A 26,213-nucleotide genomic window follows, 5' to 3' on the forward strand; every position below is an offset into this window, starting at 1 on the left:
GTCATGCACGGCCAAGCCCAGACTGATCCCACTCCTGTCCAGAGAAATGCTTCCATGGCTCCCTTTAGGACCCGCCCTCCCCCAGTCTGGTTGGGGACAAGCTGTGTGGCTCAGGGACTCTTGTCCTTACTGTGTGTTCTTGAGCAAATCTCTTCACCTCTTGGTAGGGTGGCCAATCATCGTAGTTTGCTCCAGACTGTCCTGGCATTAGTCCTAGAAATCCCAGAACACTCCTCGGTCCTCCTAGCCCAGGTTTTCTAATCTGCAGCATAGGGAGACTCACAGGCAGAGCTGGAGCCAAAGGAATCTACTCCCCCCATACTTTGGCTGTGTGGCCTCAGGCAGCTGACTGAACTGCTCTGAGTTTATCTGAGTTTATGGGCATTTTAAGTCACCTGCTGCTCCAGGACATGATTTCCCCCCATCGCTTCCTCATCTGGGCTTCTGGGGCCACCTCCTCATCCAGCCTCTGGGAACCACAGTCAGGCACAGGGCCTAGGCTGGTAGGAGGCATCACCATTGTGAACTGGTTATCCTTCCCTGCACGTGCTGGGTGCCAGCTCCCCTGAGGGAGCTGGGCAGAGGCCAGGCAGGAGGTGGAGGGAGGCTGGGTGCCAAGCCTCTACCCTGGGAAGGCAAGGACACAGAGGCAGAGCCCAGAGGGTGCTCGGGAAGAGGCGAAAAGCAGGAAAGGAGGGCAGGGGCACACCAGGCCTCGGAGGAGACCGAGGGCCCAGCTGGGATCAGCGCCGACTCTGCAGCAGAGGTCGAGCCTGAGCCTGTCCTTGCTCGGAGGCCCCCAGACACACGGGAGAACAGACACACACGGAGACAGATACCACGCACACCGGGGCACGCAGAGACATCTCCAGAGACAGATGCACACAGGGAGACAGGGAGAGACAGCGCAAGAAACAGAGGGATACGGACATGTGACCAGACACACAAACACAGACAGTTCACGCCCCAGAAGCACACTCTCACCCCAAACATGTACACACGAACGCCCCCCCCCCCACACACACATCTACAAATACACACTCAGACGGTCACACAAAGGAACTCAGAGAAGTACGCACAGACACAGAGGGACGACGCCTCCCGCAGTCCCAGCCCTGTTCTCCTACACGGTAGCTGCTCCTGTCTGTCCTCTTCCCCCCCTTACCCAGTGAGAGGCACCTGTGCGCACCAGGCGCTGCTGTAGGGGCCGGATCCCTGGGAGGGGCACCCCTGACGGAATGGGGAGTGGGGGTATCGTGGAGGGGGCAGCAGGCTGCAGGGTCAGGTGGGGCAGGAAAAGGTGGGTCTTCCACCAAAGGCCCCAGAGGGCAGGGTCCATGTGGATATGCAGGAAAATCATTCCAGGTAGGGGCACAACCATTGCGAAAGCATCTCCACCCTGGCCCTTCCTTTCCTGGCCTACTCCACCCATCATGATTATGTTCCATTCCACAGATGATGACACAGGGCTCAGAGAGGCTAGGTCAACACTAAAAGTCACACAGCACAAATGTGGGGCCAACTCTATCTTAATTGTAAGCCCTTGTCTTTGGGGCAGAGGAATCCCCCAACAAGGATAGCAGGACTCTTGCTTGGCAAAGGCCATGCCAGAGAGGACCAAAGGTGGGAGAGCACAGAGCAGCTTGAGGAACTGAAGGCAGGCCGGTGAGGGGCTGGGGGTGAGACCCAGGGGTGGATTCTGCAGGGCAAGCAGAGACAGGAAGACATGGACATTCTGGACTCCGATCCCCACCCCCACCAGAACAGAAGGTAGTCCTGGAGGTGACGGGGGCCAGGGTCCCGAGTAGCAGGTGATGGGGGTGACACTGGGCCCTGATAATCCGGGAAGGTCCCCGGGCTCAGGGTCCTTCCGTAATCCGTCTACAGTCTGTCTGCCCTGGCAGGGGGAGGCATCCACGGACGTCAGAGCGAGGCCTGTGGACGGAGCCAAGTCTCCCCACTCCACCCCACAGGCCCATTGTCAGGGTCCAGCCTGCAGGCCTGGCTATGTTGTTCTGGGGTCTGGAAAAGGCCCAAGTGCCTGGGGCCAGCTCCCAGAGGGACAGGCTGGGAAAAGTGAGGACACATATGCCCTCGGCTGTCCTGTCCGCACTTATCAGCTTCCTTCATCTTATCTCAGCCCCACATGCGATCACCAGATCGCCAAGGGTGTGAAAGGCTGCGCGGGGTTGCGGGGAGGCAGGGAGCCACCCTCACTTCACTGGCCAGCTCGGAAACCGCTCCATGTGCCCACTCCAGCCAGACCCTCACCTCAAGTCCTGGCAACTTGACTTCTAATTCCTGTGGAGTCCCTTCCTTCCTGTCTGCCACCCCTGGACCAGGACCTCAGGGGTAGCTCCCTCCCTGGCATCCCACGCAACCCAATTCCAAATCCCACCGTGCCTCTCCCTAGAGTCCTGGGGAGCCTTGGAGACTGGCTCTGCCTTGCTGTCCTCTGATGGACACTCCTTTTCCTTCCCCCACCCACTCATCTCTCAGGGCTGAGAACTCACCTCCTCCAGGAAGCCTTCCCTGACCTGAACACCCACCCACACTCAGGCTTGAGGTGAGGCCTGGGGGTGCAGATGAGAAGCTGGCAACTCTAGGAGGTCCAGTTTGGTCTCTTCCTGCCAGGCTTGTTACTGATCTTGGTAAATCTGGACTCTTGGGTCCAGAGCTGCAAAGGAGAACAGTGGACCTGGAAAGTATTAAACACAGGGGAGGCTTTGTTAAGGACTTCTGCTCAAGACAGAAGGGACAGGACTTGGGGGACAGAGACCCCAGGCTGCCTCCAGCAAAGAACATTGGGATGTAGCTTTCATGGCCTCTACAGGGTAAGCAGGAACTCAGTCTCCTGATGTTGTCACATGCAGAGGTGGGACTTCAGTCACTCATGCTTCTTCATGCGTGGCTTGTCTAGTTAGCACCTTCAGTCTCCACCTAGGGCTGTGTGTGCCACCACATTGATAAGGCGAAGGTGACTCTGGGTTACTCTGGTGACTCTTCTGCACATGTGACTGCCTCTCACCACCTGGAGCTGGGAAAGTCTGTTATTTCCAGAGCGGGCATTTCTGCTGACCACAGGGCCTCAGGAGGCTGAGCTAACTCCCTGCCTCCTCTCCAGGCTATTCTCTCATTACCAGGAAGACAGAGCACCTTCTGCTAATCCACCAGACTGAGAGCTGACTTGGCTCCTACTTCCTCTGAGAGATGTTCATCCTTTGTCTTTAGGGGACTTATTTTTCATAGGTGGTGTGTGACTGTCAGACTCATCCCTGAATCTTCCTCCAGTCATCCCGCCTTTGCCCCATGCAGGATCTTCCACTCCAAATCTCTCCACTCAAATCCTCCACTGCTCTGTGGACTGGAGGCTTCTTCCCTGGGGCTTGAATGTCCCCATTTCACAATGTCTCTCCCATTCCTAGCAGTACCTGTGGCTGCCATGTTCCGAGTACCTGAGAAAAGTCACACCGTGGTTTTCCTTTCTCCCTGATGTACAAAGGGACTTTTGGAGGGATGGAGGAAGAATAAAGGTGAAAATGGTGGGTGGGAGCAGAGGAGGTGGACCTTTGAGAAGGGTGTGAGACCCCGGGGAGAAGGATGCGCGCTTTTGCTAGGGGCTAGCAGAGGGAACACCAGTGTAATTGCTAGAAGCGAGACTGGGTGGCAGGATGCTCGGCACTTGCAGCAGAGGTCTCCAGCCTCTCCCCCTTCCTAGGCAAGGAAATCAAATCTCAGTGAATTTGAGCGACTTGCCTAGAGTGCCAAGGCCAGAAAGACCTCAACTTCCTGCATCGGGCCTGGGGTCTGAATCTCTGACTCACGGACAGGTTCATTGTCTGACGGTGACACGCCATTGGAAACCCCTTCCTTTCAACTGGCAGCAGTTGGGCCTGGGATTGTCCTCCATTTGTTTTCACCAGGCAACGGGAGGCTCAGCCTCCTTCCCTGTTGCCCTCGTTCAAGCCAAGGCTGCAACCATCTCCTGCACCCGCCTGTCTCCCGACTTGATCTCCCCAGCTCTGCTGCCTGACCCTTCCTTACACTCCACCAAACCGCAGCCTTGCTCAGGATGCCCTCTCTGCCTCCCAAATCAGCGGTTGACACCTGCGCGCCTCGACTCCGAGAGGTTTCCTGACGCGCAAGCAGGTCCCCAGACTTGGGGCGGGAGATGGCCGCTGAGGCCTGCGGAGGGGCTCAGGCCTCTCCTGCAAAGCCCAGGAGAGCACCCCAGAGGGTTGGGGCGGCCCCACGGGTATGGGCAGATGCGCGGGCCGGAGCACACGGGTCCGAAGAGAGGACCTGGGAAGGGGCCGCGGGCACATGCAGCGTATCGACAGGGTGAGGCAGGGGCCAGAAAGCGCCCGCAGCAGATGCTGCTGAATTAAAAAGCGAGAGACGAAGCGCAGAGACCAGACGCCTGGCTGGACCAGGGCCAGGAGCGCCGCGGGGCGGGGTTGGGGGCGGGGCTGGGGGTCGGGCCGGGGCGGTGCCGGGCGGACTAGGGGCGGGGGTCCGGGAAGAGGCCTGCTTGCGCAAAGGGGGCCCGCGATCCTAGAGGCCCTCCAGCCCCGCCCCCTCCAGCCCCGCCCTCCAGGCCCCGCCCCGGCCCCGCCCCGCGCCCCCCTCCGGCTTTCTTTCCCCCAGCTGGGGCCGAGGCCCGGCCGGGAGCAGAGTCCGGTTGCCTGGCGCGGGCGGTGTGTCTGCTTCCTCTCCGGTCAGCCGTCCCCCGCCCCGCCGCGGCCCTCGGTGCGCCCGGCCGCCTGCGCCCCAGGTAAGAGCGCCCCGCGCCGCAAACACCGCCCCGAACGCCACCCTCGCAGCGGGCTCCGGCCCCGCCTCCGCGGCCATGACCACCCTGGCCCCCAACCACAGCCGCTGCGTCCCCCAGCACCCCGCCCGGGCTGCCTCTCAGGGCTTCCCATCAGGTCTGCGGCCCGGGCCACCTTCCCGAGAGAGCCCTGTTCCCCCGAGGGCCCGGGCGACCCGGGTGCCCAAGGACGCAGCTGAGAAACGGGCGGGAGCGATTGGGGGCGAGCCTGGCCCCGTGACGCGGGGAATCCGGATGTGTAAACGGGCGGAGCGCCACCGAAGTGTCCGCCCGTCACGGGCGAATCCAGGCTGGGCGCACACTGGGTGCCACCGACCGACCAAGGCTGAGGACACAGCCGGGCCCCAGGCCTAGGAGCCCACAGCCCAGTTGCGTAGACGGTTTCTGAGAACCGTGTAAACAGAAAATCTCATCATTCCAGACGGGGCTGGGAAGACGACCCATCAGGGAACTGGGGGAAGGGTGGAGGTGCCGTGAGGGACGTCAAAGGAGGTTCCCACGGAAGGTGCCAACCCGACCTGATTGGACCCGCCAGTGAGAGCTTTCTAGGCCCAGCAAACAGCAAGATCCCGGGTCAGCGCGCCCAGCTGGGTGCTTTTGCAGAGCGGAAACGAGGCCAGCGTGGCCCCAGCGTGGAGAGGGAAGATAAGAGGTGCAGAGAGGTTGGCGAGGGTTGGAAGGTGTTGAGGAGCCCTGGATTCTGTTCTCAGGGTTGTGGGTACCAGGGAGGATTGGACGAGTGAATAACACCATCGGATTGGGTCTTCAAAATATCCTGAAAAAAGAAAAAGGTCCTGGGGCTGCTCTGCCTGTCCGAGGGTTGGAAAGAGACTGGGAGGAAGCTTGGACTCTGCCGGAGGGTGTGATAGGAAGTGAGCCAACTCAGCATTCATTTTGGCAGAAGAGCACCATCTAGATTCTTGTCTGCTTGGAAGTGGGGTGTGCAAGAAAGTGTGTGATTTCTGACCTGGAGACGGAGGCATTGGGGGGAACACACATATGGCTGAGGGAGGCTGTTGTGGCCCAGCCTGGTTTGCAAAATCTGATGAGACTCATGAGATAGGGGAGGCTCCCCAAGTTCCCAGTCTGAGCCCAAGCAAGGTCTCAGGCATCTGGGTGCAGAGGCCAGGACCAGAACCCATTGGGTGGGACCCCCCAAGATAAGAATCCTTGACTGCAGAATTGTCTCAGAAGCCCTTGGGCTTTGCAGCGGATCCCTTTCCAGGAGCAGCTGCTGTGAATAAATAAGGGACTGGGGGAGGGGGGGGGTCCTAGGGGCCTTACTCAGCCCACCTGGGCCCCAGTGGGCCCAGTCAGTTCTCAGGAGACACTGGGGATCCTTTTTGCCTACCTGCCCAGCTCCCCAAGTCCTGACTGAGGTGTCCTGAGGGAGGAGAGGATGAAGCTGTGGAGATGTCATTGAACTGGCCTCAATGTCCAGGAAAGACCTCTAAAATGGGTTGATGTTACCTGTCCCTGGGAGTGTTACTGGATCAAAGGAGCCCTGGCTAGGAAAGGGCTTGGTAAATTTGAGTGCGTCCTCCTGAGGGGAGGAGGAAGAGTGCCAGGGCCAGGTCAGAGTTCAAGTCCCCAGCAGCCTTCGTTTCTTGCTCTGAGAAATAAACAACAGTGCCCACCTCCAGAGCCGGGCCATTCGTAGGTTAGTAAAGTGTTTGGTTGGCCCAGTGCCTGGCATGGAGTGAGCAGTTGGCGCAGGAGCCATCGGCTGGCCGCGGAGGACAGCAGGAGTGGACCAAGGTCCCTCCTCCCGCGGTGGGGTGACAGGAAAGGCGGTCGCCACGGGGTGCACCCCCTCTTATCTGGGCACCGCAGTCTGCCCCCTTTCCGGCTGACTGTGCCTGAGCCTGCCGTCTGCCCTGTCCTGCCAGTCTGAGTGGAGGAGCCCTCAGGCCAGTGACTTCACCTCCTCGTGCTTCAGTTTCCCCACCTATAAAATGGGCATGATGGCATTCATACCGCACACGTAAAGCGCTCAGCACAATGCCCACTGCTGAGAAGCACCCAGTAGACAGAGGCCCTTAAAATACCACAGAAAGACGGCAGAGCCCAGGCCCCCGGGGAGGGAGCCCTGGGAGTCACCCAGCTCCATCAAGAGGGGTCAGGGAAGGCGTCCAGGTGAGTGGGAATCGGCGAGGGGAGGAGGAGCGTTTGGGGCAGGGTAGGTGGGAGCCTAAGCACACTGCTGGGTGCTGGGGGAGCTCCTGGCAGAGCCACAGAGAAACCCCGAGGCCGGGCCAGGAAGAGAGCAGGGACCTTGGGCAAAGCCAGCCTGCTGCCCTTGAACAGGGCATGGGGAAGTTATTCTGAGCCCAGGCCACCAACTGTGGGGTGGGGGCCAAGGGCAGGAGTCAGAGCCCAGGATGGGGCCTGCGCTCCTCCTGCTGAGCCATGATGGGGTGTGGCTAGGTGAGGAGCTGGTGGACGGGGTGGGCGGTGGGCCAGCCATGGACTGAGGAGCAGTTTTAGGTGGAGCTTAGTCTCCTTCCAGCATCTGCAACGTGGGGTGCCACTCGGCACCCAGCTGGCAGAGGTGTGGTGCGGGGCGGTTTGGAGAAGCCAGACGGGAACTGGCCTGGGAGACCTGTGAGCCCTGAGCCCTGAGCCCTGCGCCCCGCATCTCAGGAGCCCTGCCTAGGTCCTTCTTCCAGATGTGGCTTCCCTTCCTCTCTCCTTCCCTCTCCAGTCCCTCCAGCATGGGCTTTTCTGTAGTCCCTTGAACAGGTCCCTCAGGTCCAGCCCAACTGACTAGAGAGGATAGAGGAAGCCTGTCTGCTCCCTGAGTCTGGACTCCATCTTTGTTAGTAGGATGCTGTCCCATACACCGAACTGGCCAGAGCTCAGCTCTGCTCTCCTCCCAACCCTTCCCAACTCCTGAAGCCATATTTTGGTCCAGGGTTCCATGAATATGTCTAAAGAGGGGTCGTGTGGTAGGCTCCCCATCCGCCCCTGCTGGCCACCTCCTGTCCATCCCTGTCTGTGGTGGGTCACCTGTTCACCCAGCACACCCTCACAAAACTCCGGCACTGGGTGCATGAAGCTTGTGGAGCTGGTGTACTTAGAGAAGGGACAGGGACAGGGATGAGACCCTCGGACTGATAAGGAGCTAGCCAGCTGATCATCTGGAAGAAGAGCCTTCCAGGCAGAGACCAGCAGTTACAAAGACCCTGAGTCCAGGACAGGCTTGGGGTGCTGGAGGCACACAGGAGGAGGGGAGACCACAGAGGAGCCTGTGGAAGCCTGCGGCTTCCCAGGGACCCCCAGCCCAACCACGCAGACCCCGGAGGTCCTCGCCCACGAGGTGAGAGGTCGTTGGGCCCGCCTATTTTTGCTTTGTCACTTTGGCCTCTCTGTGTCAGGGTCATCCACCCCAAAGTCCTTGAACCCTGAAGGAAGCAAGGGCCACCCCTTTCCTGGGGGTGAGGCAGGGCTTCTCTCCCTCCTCCTGCACAGGTGGGGCTCAGCTGACCTGGGAGACTTCCTGGCCCAAACTCCGCACCAGGCGAGGGCTGGCGATGGGGAGGGGGAGGAGGGGGAAGCAGGAGCAGCTGGGCGGCAGGCAGGTGGAGCAAGGAGCTGGGTTCCCCAACAGGTGACAGGAGCCCAAATTGATGCAAAGGTGGCAGGCCCGACTGGGCCTCGGGGACAAGCCACACATGCCGCTCAGCCGGTTTTGTTTTGTTTTTGTTGTTTTATTTGCGGTGTTGGGAAAGGGCCTCGTGCTTGCTGTGTGCCAGGCAAGCGCTCTTTTGCTGAGCCACAGCCCAGCCCTCGAGTGGGTGTGTCAGAGGGCCGCCTGTCACCTGCAGTCCCTTCACCCCCCTCCCTGTACCCAACATGGACAAGAGCTGGTCAGCCTCCCATCCTCACCACTGACTTGGGCATTCCCTCAAGCCCCTCTGGCTTCAAAGAGGGGATCTGGACCCATGGAGGCTGGGTCTGAGGCCAGAGGTTCTGACAAGCCAGGGCACCAGCAGGGACTGTCCCATATGTTCCTTCAGATTGGGGGTGTGCCCCTTGGTGCTGGCTCTTCTATGTGATTCTGGCAGGTGCAGTAGGGCCACCACTGGGGTAAGGGCCGAGGGCCTAGACTGCTAACAGGTGGCAGGGGACACAGTGACAGAAGGAAGAGGTGCGTCTGGGCCCTGTGTCTCCAGCCAAGACTTCGGTGAAGGCAGGTCTAAGTAGATGGCCATCACCTCCCTGCCCCCGTTCCTCCCTCTCTACCCTCACCGAAGCCATACAGGCCATGTCTTCGTGCCTTGTGGCCCTGCCTCAGGGCCTTTGCTCTGGCTGTCTTCTCTGACTAGAATGCTCTGGTCCCCTGGCTCCCTTCCTCATCTTCTTCGCTCAGATGTCAGTTTCTCAAGGAGGCTTCCTGCCTCCCTCTTTCCAGTTGCCTGACTCATCTTCCCCTCCTCGCCTCTCCACACCAGGGTCACAGCCTGACATGATGAAACAAATTAGCTCACAAAATATATACCGTGTGTCTCCCTCAACAGTTCCTGGAAGACAAGAATCCTTGTCCACTCAGCCCCCTGCTGAGACCCTAGGGTGCAGTTCCTCACTTGGCATATAGTAGCTACCAAATAAATGTTTATGAAATGATGCAGGAATTCAGGCAATTCTGGCTACAGCCGGAGAAACGACTCAGGTGGGATGGGGTACAGGTTCTGAGTTGGGACAAGCTCAGGTTCCAGTCCCAACTCTCCACTTCCTACTTTATGCCCTTGGGGAACCCTGTGCCTCAGTTTCCCAAATTACAGGGTGACAAGTGCTTGACACTTGTCTCTGCCACCACAGCCTCCTGGAGACAGCTGGAGGCTGGAAGGAGTTGGGGCAATTCTTGTTTTGTCTGAGGCCTCTGGATGCTCAGATACTGAGGCAAGATATTTAGGACTTCCCCGTGTATTCTTAGAATTTTCCAGAAATGGGATTAGAACAAGGGGGGTTACTTTATTTGGGGAGGTCATGGCCTCTCTGAAAAGGGGCCATTAGAGTCAGGGCCAAGTCGGAACCAGCAGTGGACGCTGCTGGGAATGAGGCGTATCAACTGCCCTCCTGCAGCCCCCACCCCTGGGGAGACTGCCCGGTTCCTGGGCAGTTACAAGGCAGAACGGCCTGGGCCTGGTGGAGGATCTACAGGCTCTGGAGGCCAGAGGAGGCCCCTTCCCCACTGGGAGGCCCGAGGCTTCCAGGGAACAGCAGCAGGCAAGCTGCTCACCTGAGGGTCAGCTGTGCTGGGAGTCAGCAGGAAAGGTGGCCTGGGGCTCGGATGGGGAGCCACAAAGGTCTGGCATCCTGGCGTGTTAAAGCAACTCTTCTGAGATTTGGGAATCCATCCACGCAGGCCAGTGGGGTGGGGTAGAGCGGTCAATAGGGCCAGGTCACCATGGGGACCTTGAATGCCTGGCCAGGAGCCATGGGAAGCCTGGGGCCTCTTGAGCAGGGGAAGGGACGGACTTGTACTATGAGCCACTGTTGGGCTACCAAGGGAGGGATGGGCAGTGCCAGGGCAGGCATTCCTGTGCCCTCCATCTGTGCCTGTCAGTGACACCCCTGGTCTCTAAAGGGACAGTGGCATCCATACTGGGGGCCCCTCGCTGAGCCACCCCATTGTGCCTGGAACCCAGCCCATGCCACCTAACCTGGAGGGCTCAGGAGGAACATGCTCCCCACAGTGGCTTCTGTGGCCCTTTACCTCACCACGTGGGCAGGGGACTTGATTGCTCTGAGGACCCTGTCTGTCCCAGGCCAGCAGGACAGGAGCAGAGCCCAGATCCATCCTGCGATTGCAGACTCCAAAGTCCACAGTTGGCCACTGTCTCCATCTGCTGCCTCCAGCTTCTCTGGGATGGGGGTGGGTCTCTGGGCCACATCAAGCAGATGGCCCCTTGCCCTGTCCCCATGGTCACTCCTCCTACCTCTGAGACAGTGCCTTCTCAGTTCTTTGCCCAGAACTGTTCCTTGTGACTCTCCTCCCACTCCCAGGCCACGGGCCCCCATGTTCCTGCCCAAGCAGGTAGTTCCCAGATCAGACCCCCTTCACCGCAAATACACCATCCTTTTCTAGCCCAGTGCCCCGGACCAGCCCCCATCACCCGAGAGGCCAGCCACAGGGTGACCCACAGAGACAGCTCTTCCCTCGAAGTCTTTGAAATCCCAGGAGCCAGGAAATTCACAGAATCGCCCCTTCTGGAATTTCTGCCTTCCTCCTGAGGCTGCTGCTGTGTCTTTAAGAAACCACGTCCAGGGACCATCGCCCCCTCCTCTTGAACCAGCAGCCTGGGCGGCAGCCTTGCCCACCTCGGGGACTGGCCGGGGCCGAACTTGCCTTGTGTTCGTTGTGTCTGTTTTGTGGCCGCCGTGCTCGTGGCGTGGGCACTGGCTTGTTGAGGAGGAGGGAAATTTCTTCTAGAAATAAACGTACAGTCACGCGCCACTTGCCAACTGGGACGTGTCCTGAGAAACGCGTCATTAGGCTGTGTTGTCATTGTGACTGTGGTGAAGCATTCGCACCAACCAGATGGCGTGGGTCAGTCCCCCACGTGGCTGACCCGAGCAACCAAGAGAGGCCAGAGCAGGAGACCCAGGAGGCTGCCGCGGTGCTGGGTGACGGGCAGTGTCAGCAAACCATCCTCTAACGGCACATGCTTTAAAAGGACACGAAGTAGAGCGTAGCAGGGACTCCTGAGGCCCTGGGTCGGTCCCCGCACCAGTGGAAACAGTGCGCATTCACTCCAAGCTGGGCCCAGTGGCACGTGCCTGGAGGCTGAGGCAGGAGGATTCCTTCAGCTCAGGAGTTGGAGGCCAGCCTGGGCAGCACAGCAGGGCTCCATCTCAAAAAAAAAAAATTACACACAAACCAGTAACATAGCCATTTAGTATTGTTACTGTGTTAACTTTCCATTACTATAAAAAAAAAAAAAAACAAAAAAAAACGCCTGATATGATCAACTTATGCAGTGGAAAGGTGTGTTTGGCTCAGTTTCGGAGGGTCCAGGGCACCATCAGGTGGTCCATTGCTCTTAGGCCTGGGGCAGGGGCGAGTGGCCAGAGCAAAGCCATTGACCTCATGGTGGCAAAGCAAAAATAGAACAAGGGGTTCCACTGTCCCCTCTAGTGTACACCCACCATGACCCCGAGGTCTCCCACTGAGCCCCACCTCTTAAAGGGTCCATCACCTGCCAACAGCACCAAGCCTTCAGGACCGTGGACGCTTAGGTCCAGACTGGAGCCGCGACCAGGCACACGTGCGTCGCTTTTGTAAGGCGGGCAGCGCAGCAGGTGTGTTTACGCCAGCATCGCCACAGAGGCGCGCGGCAGCTCACAGTGTCTGAACTGTCACTCGGCAGTAGGATCGTCTGGCTGCGTGATGATCTCACGGGACCGTCATGTATTCTGTTCATCACTGACCAAAGTGTCATGTTTATTTCTTCCTTTTAAAAATTTTCTACTTTATTTTTGCTACTGGGTCTTGCTGTGTTGCCCAGGCTGATCTCGAACTCTCCGGCTCAAGTCTCCCACCTCGGGGTCCCGAGCGCTTGGGGCTACAGGCACGGGCCACTGTTCCTGGTCCCTTATACACACTGAAGGAAAAGAGCCTGACCTCTGGGGTCCTGGGTGCCTGGGCCCAGTTCCACCTTCCGTTCGTCCATTCTACGGCTTCCTGCCACCCATTATGTGCTGGGTGCTGGAAAAATGGAGAAGGCAGGTCAGGCCCCGTCACCCGGATACCGGGGAAGGTAGACAGTTGCCCTTTAAGTGCTGAGAATGATGGGGTGGGACGGTGTCTCCGTTTTCCTCGCTGTGACCAAAACACATGACAAGAACGATTTAGAGGAGGAAATCCATTTGGGCTCAGTTTCAGGGGACTTGGTTCCGCAGCTCTGGCCTGAGGTGAGGCAGTGTCGTGGTGGGGCTCGCGGAGGAGAGCTGCTCCTTCACGCCGGCAGGAAGCAGAGAGCGCCCGAGGCGCCAGGCACAAAACAGCCCAGAGGCTCTCCCCCAGCGACCCACTGCCCCCAGCCACATCCTCTCTACCTAGTTGCCAGGAGCACAGGAGTCCTTTCAAACGGTTCATCTGTCACATGGGCTAATCCACCAATTAGGCTGCGGCTCTTGTGATCTAAAAATGAGCCTGCAGGGGACATGTCATACCCAAACCGTGACAGGGCTCCCAGGCCAGCCCAGGGGTAGCTGGCAAGGCCTCCTGGAGGAAGAGTCTAGAGAGCAGGATGGTGTGGAACTGGAGCCGGACAGGCAGAGAGACCGCAATCCTGCGGGTCCAGCAGCTGTGCAAAGGCCCAGAGGTGGTCTGCAGTGCCCAGTGCCAGGCCGAGGGAGAACTTTCAGGATTCAATGCCTGTTTTCAATCACCACCGATAATAATAAATACATGTACACACACACCCACAACAGGCTGGGCGCAGCGGCACACCGGCCTGATTCGCTGGTTAGAAGGACGACATGGATGCCAAAGGGAGGGGAGGTGGCTGGGGGCAAGACTGGAGGCAGAGAGGCCAGGGCTGAGGCCGCCACCATGATTCAGTTGTGGGAACTGGGCAGAGTAGCGAGATGGACCGCATCTTGGGACCCAGTGAGAAGCACAGTGTCAAGAAGGTGCAAGGAGGTGTGTGGGTGACTCAGAGCCCCGTCCTCCAAGATGGTGTGGGTGGTAGGTTCTCAGCCAAGCAGCCACAGGTAGAGAAGAGAGCGGGTTTGGTGGAGGGGTGACTTCGGCATGATGTGTCAGGCACAGAACAGCCAATGGTGTTGGAGTTGCGGGACTGGCCCTGGAGAAAGAAACCAGCAAGCAGCAGGAATCTGGAAACCAGAAGGACGGAGGTGCTGGTCGCGGCTCCCAGTGGGCGAGGGCTCAGGGTGGTCAGAGAAGGCCCGGCCTGGGCGTGGCCAAGGGCAACAGGAGAGCAGCCTGAACTGCAGACGGGTCAGCAGCGAGGAGTGAATGAGGAGTTGGGCTCTGGGACACATACCCATTATGGGTCGCGACACCCGGGCCGGGTGGGGAGAAGTGTCCTTGATGGCCAAGGCCAGAGCAGTCAGGGTGGGGGAACACGAAGGCAGAGTCCTACTCTCCAATCGCATTCCAGGTTTCTCTGGACCCGCGTCCTTCTGGAGTGCCCAGTGGCATCAGCTAGTCACGCTGCAGCCTGGCCACAGACCAGCTGCGGGACTGGGTAGAGGGTTCAGCATCTCTGAGATGGCTCATCTGTGAAGCAGGCATGGCAGTGGCGTCTCTCTCAGAAGGTGGCTGACGTTTCCAACATGGCCCTGGGCAAGGCCACCATGGTGCCAGGCTGCTGGTCAGTGGTGCCTCCAGCAGTCCTGGTCGGGGTGCGGGCAAGACTCACTTTCCCAGAAAGCAGTCTGGCTTTGCCCTGCCTGAACCCACCTCCTGGATCGTGGTCACCAGGGAGCTGCAGAGAGGCCCAGACACCAGCCGGTGGGAAAGGCAGGGGCAGAGCACAGCCTGGAACCACAGGTCCCCTGCCCTGGAGGGTGGGTAGTGGCGTCTCCAAGGGGCTGACCTGGGCTGGGAGTTGGTTTCTAAGTAGTGAGCTGGGCCCCTGCGTCTTTTGCCAACTGTCCCTGCCTTTCCGTTTCACACACAGAGACACACACACACACACACACACACACACACACACACACACACACGGAGTACTATTCAGCCCTAAAAGGGAGGAAAATTCTCCTGGGACGTCGTGTTGAGTGAATGAACCAGTCACAAAGGGACACATCCTGTGTGGCCCCGCCCCTAGAGGTCCCGTTCATGGTGGTGGGAGCCAGGGCTGGGGGTGTGGAACAGGGCGGCGAGTTCCTGGCGTCTGGTGGGGACGGCTGCAAACACGGGGATGGGCCTGATGCCGCTGGACTTGGTACTTAAGAATGGTCGAGGGCAAGGTTCGCCATGGGATTTTATCACATTAAAGAGGATTTTTAGAAGCCGTCCTCAGACACGCCCCTTATAAAAACCTGTGAAATAGGACGCGCACCCCGGCTCTGCCTGGCCCGCGGGCTTCCCCGCAGCCCTGCTGGCCCTGTTCCCCTGCCACACGCGGCTGGCGTTCTCTCTCTCTTGCGGTGCTTTCCTGCCCCGCCCTTTCCTCGGCCCTTCCAGGCCTGCGCTTGCCCGTCTGTCAGACCCCTGCCGTGGCCCCAGGGGCAGCCCGGCTCTCCACATCTTCGAACTGCGGCCCAGTCACACCCGGCTGGCCCCTGGCCCACCCTGAGGGGTGGCCTCGGGAGCATCACCGTGTGTGCAGCCCCTCCACTGCCCGTTTCCAGATGCACGTTTGTCTTTGATCCTGTGTCTCTCAGTTCTCAGTATGGATATTTGCTATTGATTTGTCTTCATTTTTTTTTCTTTCTTCTCTTATCATCCATATGCTATCAAACTCACACAGTGAATTTTTAATTTCAGAGATTATCTTTTTTGGTTTTAGCATTCGCCACCTGTCCATCTCTTGAGTGTCTACTTCTCTGCTGAGGTTTCTTATTCAATCAGTTAGAGCTGATTTCAGCCAGGCACTGTGGTGCATGCCTGTGATCCCAGGGTCTTGGGAGGCTGAGGCAGGAGGATCAAAAGTTGAAGGCCAGCCTCAGAAATTTAGCAAAGCCCTAAGCAGCTTAGCAAGACCCTGTCTCAAAATAAATATATAAAAAGCACTGGGGATGTGGCCCAGTGGTTAAGCACCCTGGGCTAATCCCCAGTCCAAAAAAAAACAAAACAAACAAAAAAAACCCAAAACCTAATTTCTGCATATATTTATAATAGCTTCTTTAAAGTTCTTATCTAATAATTCCAGTATCTGAATATCTGGGTCACCCCTGAGTCAGTCTCCATTCTTCCTCCTCCTCCTTTCTCCTTCTCCCGCTTCTTCCTTTTTTCTTTTTCTTTTTGGCACTGGGGAATGATCCAGGATGCTGTATCACTGAGCTGCGTCCCCAGTTACCACTCCTTTTAGTTGTTGTTTCATTTTGAGGCAGACTCTTGCTGAGTTGCACAGGCTGGCCTGAGGTTGCAATCCTCCTGCCTCGGCCTCCCGAGTCACTGGCATACAAGTGTGAGCCATCCCACAGTTCATTTTCATTCTTGAACACGAGGTCATGTTTTCCTGTTTCTTCATGTCTAGTAAATTTGGATTGTGTTCTGGACATTGTGCAAGACACTTTGTAGAGATTGTGGGTCTGCTAGTTCCTCTGAACAGCATTGATTTTAAACATTTTAATATCTTTTCATCAGGCAATTAGCCTGGCTGGACTCAAACTCCGAAGTCTGGTTGGCAGATGAAATCTGGGTTTTAAGGGCTGGGAATGTAGCTCGGCCTGTAAAGCACTTGCCTGCCCTGTACAGAGGCCCTGGGCTCCATCCCCAGCACCACAAAACCAAACCGAGCAATAGGTGTTTGGGGCTTGCTTATCTGGATGATTGGAGGCTCCCCTGCATACGCACGGTTCAGGGGTCAGCAAGAGACACAAAGTTTTTATGTAGAATTTCGAGTTCCCATCATTGGCTGTTTCCGAGGTGTTCTGCCACATTCTCTTTAGACTCTGTCCTCTTATTCTTCAAACTCCTCCCCCCCCCCCCCCCCCCCCCCCCCCCCAGTGTCGGGACCAAACCCAAGTCCTCACACAGGCTAGGCAAGTGCTCTGCCACTGAGCCATTTGCTTTCCCCCCACCCCGCACTTCTTCCATTTGGGGTCACATCTAGACAGTACTGTGTAATCCAATACCCTGCCACAGCAGGATGTTCCCTTTCTCTGCTGCCCAGTGCATGGCCACTGGCTACTTGGGGCCATTAAGTACTCACATATTGCTGATGCAACCAAAGACCTGAATTTTAAATCCAGTCTCTGCCGTGCTGGGATGGCACCAGGGCCTCTCACGGCCGGGCCCTGCGAGCGAGGCCCCCGGTCCCGATGAATTCCAAGTTAAACGCTGCGTGGCCACCGACCCCCATGTTAGACGGCGCAGCCCTGGAGCTTACAGGTAACGGTTTTCACGGTGAGTCCAGAGCGGCTTGCCGGCGCCCGAAGGGCTGACGTGGCCATCACCAGCCAGAGCTCTCCCGAGGGTTTTCTATCACATAAGTTACGCGTCAGCCATTAGTGTTGATGCATTTGAGTGAAGCTCTTCTTCCACCTCCTCTGCCTGCCACCCCCACCCCACTGTTGGTATTTTTTTTTTTAATTAAAAATATGATTTTGGGGGGCTGGGGTTGTGGCTCAGTGGTAGAGCACTTGCCTAGCACGTGTGGGGCACTGGGTTTGATCCTCAGCAGTGCATATAAGTAAAAATGAATCAAATAAAGGTCTATCAACATCTAAAAAAATATTTTAAAACATAATTTTGGTGAAAAAAAACATAAAACGTACCATCTTAACCATGTTAAGTGCACACCTGAGTGTTGTCCAATGTATTGCCATGGCCGGGCGATCTGCTCCAGAATTGCTTCGTCTTACAAAATCTAAACTACACTCAGTACACATACTCCCCTCCCCTGGCCCCTGGCAACCGCCATTCTGGTATTTGTCTCTGTGCGTTTGACTTCTCTAGGACCTCCCTAACAGTCTTGGTCTGCTTGTGACCACCTTGGCTCAGCCCAGTGCCTCCCAAGTCCGTCCGGATTGCTTCTTCCTCCTGTCTATCCTGCAGCACTTCACGCTGCGAATCTGAGGTTTCTGATCCCCAGCTGTTGGATATCAGGTTGCTTCCAGCTTTCTCTAAGAGGGAGGGGGTGTCTACAGAGGGAGACCACAGCACTCTGGGAAGTGATCGGTAGGGTCTTGTCTTGACTGAGGCGACGACTTCACGGGTGTGTGCTTATCAAAATGCACTGTGTCACACACTAGACACAGCGTCTTCCCTGCTGATTTCACTCAATAACCTTTTTTTTTTTTTTTTTTAAACCACGTGTAACTCTGCTTTCGCCACCGTGACGGGTACCTGAGACAGCACCTTAGAAGGAGGAAAGGTTCATTTTGGCTCCAGTTTCAGAGGTTTGGTCCACGGTCCGTTGGCTCCTGGCTCTTGGGCTTGCGGTGGCCTGAGCCGCCTGCCCCAGAGCCACTGGGAAGCAGAGGGTGGAAGGGCGGGCCAGGGCCTCGGCAGCCCCGGTGACCTGACTTCCTCCTAAGGGGTCCACCTCCTCCCAGTGGCCACAGGCTGGGGACCCAACCTTTAGCACGTGGCCCCTGGGGGACACTTTAAATCCAAACCATAAAGCCAAGCGAGCCCCACTCCCTCTCCCCACTTGGGGGAACGGTCAGATCCTCACCTCCCCACGCTGCATCTGGGCACTGCTCAGTTCCCCCCTTAAACTCTCAGACGTGACCCCCTGACTGACCCCCATGCACACTCAGTGATGTGGGGGTTCATGCGGGTCTCAATGGCCCTGGCCATTTGGAGGCTGCCCCAGAGCCAGACGCGTCCTCCAAGCCCCACAGAGCCAGGGATGGCCTCTGAGGAGGGGGATTTCATGGGACCCAGGCTTGGGAGACAGGCAGGAACTGACCAGGAGAAGGGGTGGGGGCGTTTCAGGAAAAGGCACCGTGGGTGGTCTAGGGGCTCCAGGTCTGGATGACAGGCAGCTGAGACAACACAGGAATGGAGTTGTAGAAGGCAGAGAGCAGATTCTAGAAGGGCCAGTGGACAGGGGCCTCTCTTTGCTTCTACCTGCAGCCAGTGCCGGGCCAGAGTTGACCAGCCAGCTATAGAGTAACCCCCCCCCCCAACCTCCTGACCCCAGGGTCAGTGGTGGGGTTTTGGGGGAAGGAGGAGGGGGTCTGGGTAGCTCCAATAAGGAATAACCAGGGGCGCCTGGCTTAGTTCCCTGAGACCTCTGAGGCTGTCAGGAGGTGTAAACATGAAGGAAATTGGCCCTGGGCTCCTGGCACCCTAAAAGCATGGAGGGCGGGTGGGGTAGAGGCTGCGCCTTCAGGAAACCTCACCAGGCAGAGGCGGATCTGGGTGCCCAGGGAGCTGGCAGCCCCAGCTCTCCCCTGTGCCAGCCACGTGCCCTGTACCTGTACCCAGCCCATCTCACCTTCAGCCTCAGCCTTCCCAGCTCCCAGTGAGCCTCCTTGGGGGGCATGTGGGTGGGGGTCGAGCCCACCTTGCCCATTCACAGAGATGGGTTTTTTTTCTAACCAGTTTGGCCCCCTGAGCGCAAGTGCTCATGCCCACCTGCTTGTCCATCTGTCTCATCTACTGCTTCATCCATCTTCACCCACTGAGTCGGTACTCAGCTGTCGTACCAGGGCCTAGCAGAAGCTCTGAGGAAAGAGCAATGGCTAAAACAACATTCTCGGCTCTTGCGAGGCTTGTGTCTTGGAGTGAGCAAACAAGTAAACAAGAAAATGGATCAAAGGGGGCAAGAGGGCTAAAGGAACTAAACAGGATCAGGAGACAGAAATGCACTGGATTCTTTGGTTGCAGTCTGAGAAGATTCCTCTGGAGGTCATCATAAAGTGTGAGCTTTATGATCAGACAGACACATGGCTGTCTGGGGAATTTGTTGCACTAAAACACTTTGAAAGCTTATCAGTATCTATATTATAATGTCACTGTGAAGTGAAACAGCATTAACCTTGTAAGTTGAATAGCATGTGCAAAGGCCCTGGGGCAAGTGAATTAGAAGTTGAAAAGTTAAGCTATTTCAGTGAATCAAGCAGGGAGGGTGAGGGCAAGAGTGTGCCTAAATATGAAAGAGAGGGACAAAGCAGAGCCCTAGACTTATGGCCATCCTTGGGGTCTTTGGGAGGGAGCAGCATGGTAGTACCCTGAAGCAATCTGCATTTCTGCAGGGTGCTGCTTGGGCTAGGGCCATCTGGAAGGGACGGCCAGGGCCCAGTGCAGAGGTGGCTGTGGTTATCTACAAACAACCCCCTTGCAGAACATCATGTGTTACCCACTGGGCCTCAGGCCACAGGAATCAGGTGACCCAGGCAGCAAGCCAGCAGGGGAGGAGGGTGAGCCTGTGTTGGGGGCAACAGAATCAATTTCCATTTTCACCATCTGGGCGAGTCCTGCCTCCCAGCTATTTAAAACAAACCTCTGTGCACAGTCCTGCTCTTTGGGTGGTACTGGGTTCTCGGGGGTTCAGGGGATCCAGGGGGGTGGGCGTGTACAATCTCGGGCCTCCCAGAACAAGGGGAGGGCTCAGCTCTTCCCACCTGAGCCCCATGCAACACAAAGCCCTCGCCTCTCTCCCTCAACCAGGGATATTTTTAGCCACTAAGAAGGATTATCAGCTGCCACCCAGGTGGCAGGGGCAGGGCTGGGAGCCAGGCCAGGGAGGGTTCAGGGAGTACAGCCGGGCTAGGGGGCCAGGGGCTGCCCAGGCAAGGGGTGGGGATGCCAGAGCCACCACCACCAGGTTGCTCTGCAGACCACCTGGAGGCCACCCGGAGCAGCAGCCCCGCTTGAAGGCAGGAGCCTGGAGGTCAGGGAGGCCCCCGGAATCAGCCAGCGCCTCCCCACCCCCATCCCAGTCACTAAATCTCCTGCTAGCCCTACCCCGGCCTCATTCCCAGCCTCCTCCGTGAAGGGCCACCATTGGTTCCATTTTACAGATGATAACACCGAGGCACAGAGAGGCTAGGTCACCTGCCTGAGTTTGCAAAGCTGGTGAGTGAGTGAGTGAGTGAGTGAGTGAGTGAGTGAAGCCCAAAGCCAATCAGACGGGATGCCGGCGAGGCGGTTTGTAAGCGATCGGCCACTGCCCGTGACCTCCCTGCCCAAATCAGTCTGGTAAAGCAGGGGACCTGGCCATGACCACTGTACAGACAGTGTTCAAGAGGCCCAGGGGAAGAGTGTCACTGGCAAGGACTAGAGGAGCTGGGGTCCCAGAGGTGACCATCTAGGGGGAACGCAGCTAAGGGCTCTTCTTTCCCTCAGGAGGAGAATCTGGGTCTTGCCAGTCAGGAACGCCCAGTTACAGCCACACCTGAGCCCCTCCCGTGGGCCAGGCCCCGCCTGGGTGTTCCACATGCAGGGTCTCGGGGTGCGGCAGGGCTGGGCGTGCCTTCAGGAGGGTCCCCGAAGCCTTGCAAGCGCTGGTGCTGGTGCCGGGACTCCAGCCAGTCTGCTGGCTCCAGACCCTGCTCTCCTCTCAAACCACAGCATCACTTATGAATGGCTGAGAAAGGGAAGTGGGCGGGGACAGCAGAGGCAGGTCGCCCAGGAGACCTCCGCAGTCATGCTTAAAGGGCCCTTAAAGGGCTCTCTGGTTTGGAAAGTGCATCTCTGGTCTCCTTTGTGACTTGGGACCGAAAGGGCTAGGCCTGCTGCAGCCCAGGGGACCAGGGTTTGCCTTCTCTCTTCCACCCACCTGCCCCACCACCCACACACACAGCCTGGCCAGCTCCTGATGTCACAGTGAAGGCGGCAGAGCTGGGGGAGGTGCTCTAACTGGGTATTGCTCCAGGAGATGGCGCCCACTGAGCAGGGTTTTGAAGGATGCTTAGGAGTTTTCAGAACAGAGGAGGAAGGCATGCAAGCTCGGAGGGCAGAGTCCTCGTCCACCTTTCCCACTGTTTATGTCCTTGACCCTCTGCCAGGCGCAGTGCGTTTGTAAAGGCAGGTCCGTGCACAAGGCCACGCGGTGCCTCAGGGTGGGTTTTGAGGCTGGGGACATAAACAGAGGTCTGGATTGTGAGAAGCTCAGGGTGGCTTCGTGCACCATAGCTGCTAGGGATGCCAATCTGAAGACCCTTGAGTTGGGGCAAAATCATGGGCTGGGATCCGGCTCCAGCTCCGTCCCTTCTGCCCTGGGGTCTTTCAGGTGGGTGGGAGAGCCCCTCAGAGGAGGCTGCAGAGGTCCTGCCACGGCCTCGGCTCTGCCCGTGAGGCTGGGTACAGGGGGGCCGGGAGCACCAGGCAGCGCTGTGCCCTGGGACACCATTGGCGCACAGGAGGAGCCACCTGCAGTTAGTGATGACAGCTGGCTTTTCTAGGGATCAACCACCCGGCTCTGTCGTGGTCTAGACAAGTCATTGTCCCACCCCTGCGATGCTGTTAGCTGCTGACTTTGAGTGCCCCTCGGGGTGTCCGATACGTCACTGGTGCCTAAACGTTGGGTGCCCTGCAACCTGGTTCATCTGCAGCCCCTTTCTGGGGTCTGGCCGTCCACATGGATTTGAACACGGGCCCCACACGGACAGGCCCTCCCTGCGCCCACCTGCTCCCACCCAGGGCCCACGCTAAATAGGTCCCTCTGCCTCCTGTGTTGCTGGGGACGTCCAGGCCCTCCTTCTTGTCTTGTCCCCACTGAGCCAGCTCCTGCCCGACCACAGCCCACTCCTCTGGTCCAGCTGGCTCTTCAGGGCCAAGGACACGTCCAGGTTGCAGATGGAGTTAGGTTGCTAATCGGCTGACCTCTCGATGGGGGATCATCCTGGATGAGCCAGGAGGCCAGTGTCACCAGAGTCCTCATGAAAGACAGGCAGGGGGCTCAGAGTCGAGACTGGATTGCTGGTCTTCTGGCTCTGGAGATGGAAGCTGGGGCCCGGAGCCCAGGACCGCGGGTGCCTCCAGAAGCCCAGTGAGACCCATGCGGACTTCTGACCCACGGAACTGTCAGATCATAAACTCTTGTTTAAAGCCACTAAGTTAGCAGTAGCTTGCCAGAGCCCCCACGTGAGGCCCGTCAGCGTCATTGACTCACTTTGCCTGGCTTTGGATTTTCCATCAATAGTGTTGACAGTGTGCTCTTTGTGCAGCTCGGTTCCTTTTTTTTGGGGGGTGGTACAGCGGGCTCTGGGGGTCAAACCACTGAGCTCCTTACCTCCTCCATTTTTTTGTTTCTGGTTTTTATTTGTTTGTGTTTTCTTTTTTTCTTTTTGCAGTGCTTGGGAAAGGAACCCAGGTCTTTGCACATCCTAGGCAAACCCTCTACCACTGAACCACAATCCCCAACCCTCAGTATTTTTAACTTCATTCTTTGATTTTTTGCTATTGTTCTTATTGTGTTTGCAGTGTTGGGGATCAAACCCAGGGCCTCATGTATGCTAGGTAAGAACTCTACATGAGTTCATTTTTAACAGATAAAAAACTGTGTATGTTACAACAGAGCTCTGTGGCACATGACTCTTATGCCGGGGACTTGGGAGGCTGAGGCAGGAGGATTGCAAGTTGGAGGCCAGCTTCAGAAACTTAGGAAAACCCTGTCTCAAAATTTTTAAAAAAGCTGGAGGGGATGCTGAGGATGTAACTCAGTGAAAAAAACCCTGGGTTAAACCCCAGTACAAAAAAAAAAAAAAATGTATGTATTTGTGGGTGCAGCGTGTTTTGAAATCTGCATACATTGCTCAAGGGCTAAATTAAAGCACTTGGCGTAGGCGTTATGTCACATGCATACATTTTTGTGTATGCTGAGAACGTTTAATGTCTACTCTGAGCAATTTTCAAGTATGTAATACATTGTTACCATGGTCACCATGCTGTCCGATAGATCCCTTGAGCCCACTCCTGACTGAGATTTTGAATTCTTTCACCGACACCTCCCACCCCTCCAGCCCCTCCGGCATCTGGCTCCTTTCTTGAGGCCTCCGCTTGGCCCTTCTTCACCCCAGATCTCTGTGACATCTAGACCCTTCTCCGGGGCAGTCCATAGCACCCCCTTCCCCGTTCCAGAGGCCACCCCAAACACGGAACCGACACCCCAGGCTTCCATCTCAACACCAAGGACGACGGCACCCTCGGTGCCACGGCCACCCCAGAAAGCAGTTAGCGGTGGCTTATGGATAAAGTGAAGCCTACGACTACAGCATGCCCAGCCCGCCACTCATGGGGAGGTGCCCGCCAGCAACGGACACAGCTACCCGCAGGATACACGTTCGTGCAGCTTTGCTCCTAATTACCCAGAGCTGGAAGCAGCCCAGATATCTGTCGACAAGTGATCCTGAGCCAAGTGGGGTTCGTTTACAGTACGCAGACGTCGGCAGCAAGGAGTCCCTGACAGACACGGCAACGCAGATGGGCCCAAAACATGCCCTGGCGGGCACGACGCCAGACAGGGAGGTGCAACGTGTGGGTTCATGGATACGACGTTCTAGAACTGACAGAACTGGTCTGGGATGGCCAAAATTTAAAATACGGGGCAGAAGTTCTGAACAACAGAGGTGGAGGTTGACCAGGAAGGGACTAGGAAGAACTTTCTGGAAAGAATGTTTAGAATGTTTGTAGTAGGAGATTGGGTTACCCAGGTGTGTGGATTTGCCCAAACTTAGCAACTATAAACTTAAGATGCATGCATTCACTCCAGTAAAATTTACCTCGAAAGAAAAAAAAAAGGTGAACAAATATTGAGCCCAGGTCCACAATCTGCGTGCCGGAGTGTCTGGGGCGGGGTGGTGTGATGTCCACTGCTTCCTTTGAAATGCATCCAGGAAAATGAGATGAACTGATGGATGGGCTGCTGGATGGCTGGGCAGGTGTGTGACGCAGCAACAGAACAAAATGCCAAGGGAGGGTCTGGTGGTGGGTTCACGGGTGTTCATGGAAAAATTCTTTCAACTATTCTGTAGGTCCGAATTTTTTCATTATGAAATGTTAGGAGAAATAGCCCAAGTCTTCCCTTTGACCCGTGTTCCTTGCACGCTCTGTGCCCCCCACACACACCTTCCTTTGTCCCCCTCACTCACTCTGCTCCAGCCACACAGGCCTCCTTACTGGTCCTCTGGCACCCTGAGTTCCACCTTGCCTCAGGGCCTTTGCACCTGCTGCTAATTTCCTGAAGAGCCCCTTCCCCAGAACCCTTCCTTTTCTGTACCACCCTCTGCCGCTGTGAGTCCTGGCTCCTTAGAGAGGCCCTCCTTGCTCACGACATTCACTATCACCCCACTCTGTGTTTTCTTTTGGGCTCCATCACACTCTGGTATCTGGTTTCTTTATGAATCTGTTTACTCGTTCTTGGCCGCCTTCCTGCAGGGCTGTAAGTTCCACAGGGACAAAAATGTGTCTCTTTTTTACCCCCTGTGTGTCTCTACTGCCCGGCCCCTACCTGGCACAAGGTACAAGTCAAACCCAGAACATCTGTTTCCTGCATGCAGTGGTGGGCGGGTGGGTGGATGAATGGGTGGACTGACGCACAGAGAGATGGAAGGATGAGAGATGATGGATCAATGGGCAGATGGCTGGATGGGTGGACAGATGGATGATGGACGGATGAGTGGACAGACGATTCGTAGACAGATAGATGAATGAGTGAACAAACAAACTTTCCAACTGGCAGCCAGTGCTATCTGGACAGTTGGCTCAAGATCTCAAGCCAGGGGAGCTGCTTGGGTGGAGCTGCTCCCCAGGCTGCCGTTGCTGACAAGCTGGCCCCCCTTGGTCATCACTGCCTGGCCAGCCCTCGCCCCGCTGCAGCCTGGCCTCCTGCCATGCCCTCGGGGAGGGTTTGGGAGGGACTCTGGATCTCCTTCGGTCTTTCCTTTCTGGGCTGAGTTGGAAACAGCTTCTTGCAATGAAGGGCACCTTCTGGGCATTTGAGGACTTGAGTTCATGACCCCCAGTGGCCACTCCCCTGACTTCTGGTCATCAATTTGTCATCTGCATAGTGGTCACTGTCCGATGAGCCCTTCACATGCATGGTAGGCGGGCTGAGAGGTGGGCCTTGCTCTCCCTGTTTTATGAAGGAACCTGAGGTCTGGAGAGAGCAGGTCATCTGCCGGAGGACGTGCAGCCGATGTCTGTCCTAAACACTGGCCATGATACACTTTTGGCCAGAGATGGGGAGTGAGGGTAGACTGGTGGCCAGAGACCCGCCTGACTGAGGCCAAAGAGCAGCTCCCCCGCGCTGGGCAAGGGAGGGGTCTTGCGGCTCCGGGGCTCAGCCCTGCCCCGCGGCCGGCTCCGCCTACCCCTCACCCCTCACCGGCAGTGTGTCCGCAGGATGCTGTCCAGCCTGAACGCGTGGCTCTGGCAGGAAAGGCTCTGGCTGCCGCCAAACTGCACGTGGAAGCAGCTGGAGGACCGGGATGGCCTCGTTTTCCCCCACCCCCACCACATGCTGGCGGCCCTGCCCTTGGCACTGATCCTGGTGGCCGTGCGCATCGTCTTTGAGAGGTGAGTGTCCTGTGTGCTGCTGCCCGTCCACCCTGTGGTCACCTGTGTCTCTTCCTGCTCCTCAGGGTCCTGTCTTAATGTGTCCTGGGTGGGGCCCGCCCTGGCCCCCTTCCTCATCCCCGATGGCTAGTTTACCCTGGGTGTGCCACCACCTTTATAGAACAGGGATGGGGACCCTGTAGGACATGTGCCTGGTTGATGGAGCACTGGCCTGCAGAGGTAGGAAAGGTCCCTCCTGCCCAGAGACCTCGAAGCTGCTTCTTTGTG

At 57.2% G+C, this 26,213-nt stretch overlaps 1 protein-coding gene across 1 annotated transcript in view; it reads left to right on the forward strand.

Moving 5' to 3' along the window:
• The first annotated feature begins 4,621 nt into the window (after positions 1-4,621).
• CERS4 (ceramide synthase 4) overlaps positions 4,622-26,213 on the forward strand; it is a 28,284-nt gene continuing 6,692 nt past the window's right edge. The window contains exons 1-2 of the mRNA XM_079115962.1: positions 4,622-4,772; positions 25,770-25,946. Of these exons, the coding sequence (XP_078972088.1) occupies positions 25,774-25,946 (173 nt within the window). The 5' untranslated portion in view covers positions 4,622-4,772; positions 25,770-25,773. The remainder of the gene's footprint in view (positions 4,773-25,769; positions 25,947-26,213) is intronic.

This window comes from Sciurus vulgaris (assembly GCF_902686455.1).
Source record: "Sciurus vulgaris genome assembly, chromosome: 16".
Taxonomy (NCBI): Eukaryota; Metazoa; Chordata; class Mammalia; order Rodentia; family Sciuridae; genus Sciurus; species Sciurus vulgaris.